General features: G+C 35.0%; 1 protein-coding gene across 2 annotated transcripts; it reads right to left on the bottom strand.

Moving 5' to 3' along the window:
• Nucleotides 1–1,255: 1,255 nt before the first annotated feature.
• Nucleotides 1,256–5,009, bottom strand: LOC140812735 (uncharacterized). 2 transcript variants are annotated; one of them, XM_073171090.1, is made up of 7 exons: nucleotides 4,630–5,005; nucleotides 4,339–4,418; nucleotides 3,098–3,158; nucleotides 2,449–2,506; nucleotides 2,295–2,352; nucleotides 1,724–1,796; nucleotides 1,256–1,547 (listed from the first exon to the last, which is right to left on the bottom strand). In XM_073171090.1, the coding sequence occupies exons 1-7, from the start codon at nucleotides 4,936–4,938 to the stop codon at nucleotides 1,455–1,457; spliced, it is 732 nt and encodes a 243-aa protein (XP_073027191.1). In that variant the 5' UTR covers nucleotides 4,939–5,005; the 3' UTR covers nucleotides 1,256–1,454. The 2 variants fall into 2 exon arrangements, with proteins under 2 accessions (XP_073027191.1, XP_073027193.1); XM_073171092.1 differs by lacking the exon at nucleotides 3,098–3,158 and having other exon boundaries at nucleotides 2,449–2,510; nucleotides 4,630–5,009.
• Nucleotides 5,010–6,000: the final 991 nt, after the last annotated feature.

Here is a 6,000-nt window from a genome sequence, read left to right on the forward strand (position 1 = left end):
TTAAATTTGATCAAATAGAGTGATTTAAAAGACAAGATGCTATTTACACGTGCTTGTTAAAATAAAATAAAAAAATAACATCACATTTTGACTCAATCCAGATTCAAACAATGAGTTTTTGTACAATATAACATCTTAACATAAATAATTATATGTATATTATATCTGGGTCGAGTTTTTTCACATTTGGGTCGAGTTTGAGTTGAGCTTGTCTTATTTAAATCGAATTTTCACATTTAGCCCGAGTTTTTCATATTTCGGCTGAGCTTTTCACATTTAGGTCAAGTTTTTCATACTTGGGGTTGAGATGTTTACATTTAGATCGAATTTTCATATTTTGATCAATGTTTTCATTTTTAGGTCGAATTTTATACATCTGGAATGAAGTTTGAGCCTTTGAGGTGGATTTTTATTTTGATTACTGTAAGTTTTTATTTTTATAGGCAAAATAGTAAAATTAAGATGACTCCATTTGTTTTCGATTTAGAACTTAACTGCCTCTCATTTCCCCGAATCCTAAAGTAGGCTAGGGATTTGGCTTTCCAGTTTCTAGACTGTGTTTTCACGGGCCTATGGGATTTGCCAGAAAATGATCCGGCAGACCAAACACTTCCTAAAGACTAGCAAAGATATGTGGTCTTTTTCACAACCCGATTCGTCGCTGTTCTGTTCCAACCTGGTGACCAATTTCGATATACTGCCCAAATATCACCACACCTAGGATAGATTCTCACACAACCTCCCCTACCACTCTTCTCCATTCTCAGTAGATCCACCATTTCAGAATATAAAACTCTTAAGACTTCCACAAGATTCCGTAAACCCGCAATCCAACCAATATACTGGCCCGAATTCACTATCAGATCAATGAGATAACTTCACGGATTAGACAATACAGCCGCGGCATGCCATCTTCCTTGTCATATAGTGCCATATCTGCTTGGGTTTAAAACATTCTTCTAACTAATCCTGGCCAAAATCACAGAAGTCAGAGTTTGTATCTGTTATTGTAATAGAAACGGATATCTTCTGTTCTGGTTGACGAGTAGTGTCAATTGATCTGTTTATTCTTGTGGCATCATCGCATTTATAAGCTTCGGTTTTCTTTGTGGAGTTCAACGCTGCTGCTGCTGCTTCTTATGGTTAATGTAAAAATAATATGGAGAGTCGGGCAGATGGAAGATCATCCAAAATTTGAGAAGTGGTGAAACAAATAATTTTCTATAGTCAGAGGTAGAGCAGAGGAGCAGCAGCAGAAACAAAGGAGAGAGCTGGACGAAGTGGTGAAACAAATAGTTTTCTATAGTTTAAATATCTATAAAAGGCATTCGAAAATCCAAAAACCGGAATAACATAACAAATATACATATACGATCAAAACTACTCGATAGTTTCTTAGAAAACAAAACAAAGTATGGATTCTAAAATCTGTCAATTGAAAGTTTTAAATCAGCTCACAAAACTGTTAGCGAAACCGCAGCAGAGCGAAGCCTAACACCATCGTCATCCCATCTGCTTTGAGGCGCAGTTGCTCCGGCAACAATCGCCTAAAATCATGCACGAAAAAGAGGGTGATTTAACAAAAAATATTCACAAACAAGTCTTTTAAAATCCCATATGAGAATTCTAGGCGGGAAATAAATTTCACAAAAAACTAGCATGTTTCGTTATTTTTCGGTTTAAAGGAAGAAGGTTGAACTATGGCAAGAACAAAAAGGATAACCTTTCCACTATTAACAGCAGCTACTAGCGCAATATGTTGTTCTCCTTTACCAAATTCGTAGAAATAATAGTTCCTGAAATATAATGAAATAAATCATTTTCACCTCATATTCAAGTTCTTTGCACAATACATATATCTCCAACTCATTTTGCATTTATCCTAAATAGGCAATTTAACTCTCACCAAATCAAGAAATGGCCTCGATTATATATTCTATACCAACACACTGAAAGATATTCTCAAATTTTAAAGTACCCAACAAACTATTAAAACAACTAAATAATTCAACATACTTTCAATACATTTTCTAAAACATATTTTCAGAAAGCAATTCCCAGAACATCCAAAAACAATACCAAAATATTAGCTAGATAACCTTTTAGAAGTTTATTGATCATTGTATCCTTAATCATATACTCTACCAAGATTTAAAATTATACTTATTTGGAGGGTGAACCTAGCATTCTAATTACTAAAAGCTACCATTTTGTTCTACATACTTTTTTTCACAAACATGGATAGTTTCACTATTCAACGTTAAACTGATGATAAAATTTGGCAAAAATGCTACCTATAACCTCCGTCTTCCTTAATTTTGATTGTACGGGCGGAGTATAGAGTTGATCCACCTGTAAAACATGATGTAAATAAGTAAATAAATGTTAAGTGCCACCATAAATCAAATCGATAACACGCAAACCTCAAAGGCACACCAGAATAATTACCTGGAACAAATATTTTGGCTGCCTCCTTCAGTGAACCTAAATCAGTAACGTCTTTGGCCTGTCTAAATTATAACAATAAGCTTATGATAAGATGGTGAAACACTTGATATATATTTTTGCCTACGGCTGAAGCGTTCCCAAATTTTATACACTGCAACAAGATGAATACACACACACACACACACACACACAAAAATAAATATTCTAATTTTGAAGTTCAGTAAGATAGATTGAGTGCTGTTGAAACCAATCAATAAATTCCAAGTAATTGATTGAATTACACAGAACCCAGCCTAAACGTGAGAAGGGTCTTTCAAAGAGAAGATCAGAAAGTGTTACATAAAGATTTTCCTCCGCCTATCCTCCTAAAGGGCATGTAGCCAAAAGAACGGATTGACTTTTTAACTCCAGTTTAAAAGATTTTCTTTGGCCTTTCTTCCTAATGGGCACATAACATAAGTTTAAAATATAAATTTTGACCTCGATTGGATTTTCTAGACAGCCACAACCAAAACTGTGTTTTAGTTGGCATTATTCTTTAACAATAAATTGGAATAACCAATTAAAATATTATGTATGCCACAGATAAAACTAATTTCTGTATCTTATTCTTTTCAGAGGTAACACAGAAGGATTTGTAATTACAAACCTCTAAGAAGGTGATCTTTAGTCGATTACATGGGAGGGCAATAACGCTAAGAACTTCGGATCTGTATCACATTTCAACTGTATAAGGATGCATCCTTGCAGGATAATAAAAAAGGACAGAGTATAAATTCCTAGACAGAATCCAAATGAAGGCTCAGTTACTAACATAGAAACCTGTTCACATGACTGGCAAACAATGAAATCAGCCTTTTAGGACTGTCTGAAATGACTAAGAAGTTGCTTAGCGTCTAAACACAATTGATGTAGATTTCTACCACACAGGACCAGTAAATAGATATAATACGGTTACAATACTAGCAATTAAGTCTATTTTTCATTTTAAGAGTAACTCCTCTTAAACAAGTCAAGTTCTCAGCCAAACACCATAATACTTCCCTGATGAAGAAAAGGGCCAATAGTTTCACTTACCTAAGCTACGTAAGTCACATCACAACAAAGATAAATGACTGATAAATGGAAGGTAGCAAATATAACACAATTTGAGGTTATACAATAGTCAGTCAGGTTAAATCATGAACCTTGTAGCTTCCCACATGATGCACCAACTGCTCTGATATTAAAACTTAATTGCATGACTAGAACAGCATTGCAAGCATATTTTAACATGGAATTTCTTGGAATTTTCATTCTCTGGCTAGACATAGAATTTTCCAAAGATCCTCGACAATTTGATGCTAGAATCTCAGTAAAATATCTAAAATCATCAAGGCTAAACCATAATATGTCATTAAGACCAAATAACTTGGGTAAATAAGTTAAGCGCGAAGGTTCATTGGGAAGGAAATACACTAAGAATCCTTCGTTGTTCCAGTCTTACATATGCCAGTCAAATTATATGCTTATAGTGATGGGATTTTTGGATTTAAACAAGAAGACTTTTCAAATTCAAGAGTATATGAAAAATGAGGAAAAAACGGAAATTTTCACAATGAAATATCAAATAAAAAAGCCTGCATGCTGATCATTGCTAGAATAGGCAAAGTTGCATGCAAGATGGAATACTTTTTTGCATCTTGGCACCACAAACTGTTGTCCAATTCCGAATTACAGTTAGCTGACACTGTGACACCGGGCTTTGGCTGATATCGATAAACAATATTGTACTCAATAAAGTCATTTATCAGTCTTATCCTTGAGCTATTCAGTCCTGAATCTTGTTGATATGATTCTTTTAAGTTAGAGGCAGAATGATTAGGGAGAGGTAGGAGTGGGTGCATTTACCCATCGGCAGATGCAAAACGTGCAGCGAATGTCTTTGGCTTAGCTTTGTCACCATAAAGAGACAACCCAGCATTGTAATCCTAAAAAGGTTGAGAGAACAATTTAGCCAATCGCAAGCTCAAAAGACAGTCACTAGTAAGCAATAATTCAGTATAATTGGGAGTAAAATGACCATAGATTGCACTTGGATTGATGAAAATACAACCATTGTGTTCCACCATACCATAATGACATATTCGTTGATCATTCATCTCCTACCCAAAAAAGAGACGAGGAAAAACAAAGAAATACCTCAGGTTCCATGATGTCCTCAAATGCAGGCGGGACACGAATGGAAAATCCATCGCCGTAGAACTGGAACCAAGACTTCGTGCTAGAAATCCCAGAAAGAAAAGAATTTGACGGTGGCATTCCAGCAGATGAAGCAGAAGATATCATCACAAGGGAAGATATAGAAGACGCCAAAGTGAAAAGTCTTCTCGTAACAAGATTCACACCATTTGTAGGCTCCAAGAAAAAGGGTAACGTCAAGTTTATGTCGGATTTTGGCACCGTTGGTTGGCTTCCATAAAGACACATTGGGGTTTTAGAAATGGCCATGGCAGGGAATGAAAGAAAGTGGATAGGATGGATTCATTGCTGCCAATTTACATTTAGTCAGTTTTTACCCTTTTTTTTTGCACCGAACCGAATGTCAAACATCAAAAATTTACGTTTAAATAGGTATCTTAAACCCTTTTTTTTTTATTATTATAAAAGTTGTAAAAAAATCTCTTGCACGACCCATGCATACGACTGAGTTAAAGTATTTTGATAATATCTTATGAACTAGCGATAAAATGACTATCGAAAAATAGTTAGAAAAAAAAACTCAAACTACAAATTATTTTTTAGGTAGTCTAGTTCATAAGTTATCTGGTTTTTTTTTATAAATAATTTAATTTTAAAAATTGTTTTCAAAAATAATTTTAAAAAATTAAAATTTCAATTCTACTGCAATTCGCGCTTACCAAGCGCGGACGGTACTCCACGTAGGAGCGTCTGCACTTACGTCCGTGCTTCGTAAGCACGGATGATGCTCCACCTCCCACGTGGCACAATTCCATTCGTCCAATCCTTATCTATGCCCGATTCCTTCTTCTTTCCTCCTCTTATCTTTGCCCTCTCATTCTCCCATTTCTCAGTTTCTCAATTCCTCATAGAAAATTTTTTTAGACGAAGTTGAGAAGATCTACAGCATATTTCAAAATGGCAGATAATCGAAATCCAGAAGATCACAGTGTCCTCTATTTACAAGCGACGCATATGTCATCAAGAGTGTCTTCGTTAATCGTTGATGATATTGTCAAAGTGAAGAGGTCAGACAATTTGATTTGGAAGTTATATACTGATAATTACTTACACAGACGTGTACTAGCATATTTAAATCATATGGGTTTTTATGAAGTTTTAGAACGTGGGTCACAAGTTCTTGATAATCATTTGATTACTGCGCTTGTTGAACATTAGCAACGCGAGACACACACATTTCATTTTACACGTGGTGAAGCAACAGTGACATTACAAGATGTTTCAATAATTTGGGGTCTAACAATTGATAGTGAAGCAGTAACTTGAGTAGATGTATTACAACATCAAAATATTTGAAAGGTGGTCATCTGT

Source organism: Primulina eburnea, chromosome 14 (genome assembly GCF_022965805.1).
Source record: "Primulina eburnea isolate SZY01 chromosome 14, ASM2296580v1, whole genome shotgun sequence".
Taxonomy (NCBI): domain Eukaryota; kingdom Viridiplantae; phylum Streptophyta; class Magnoliopsida; order Lamiales; family Gesneriaceae; genus Primulina; species Primulina eburnea.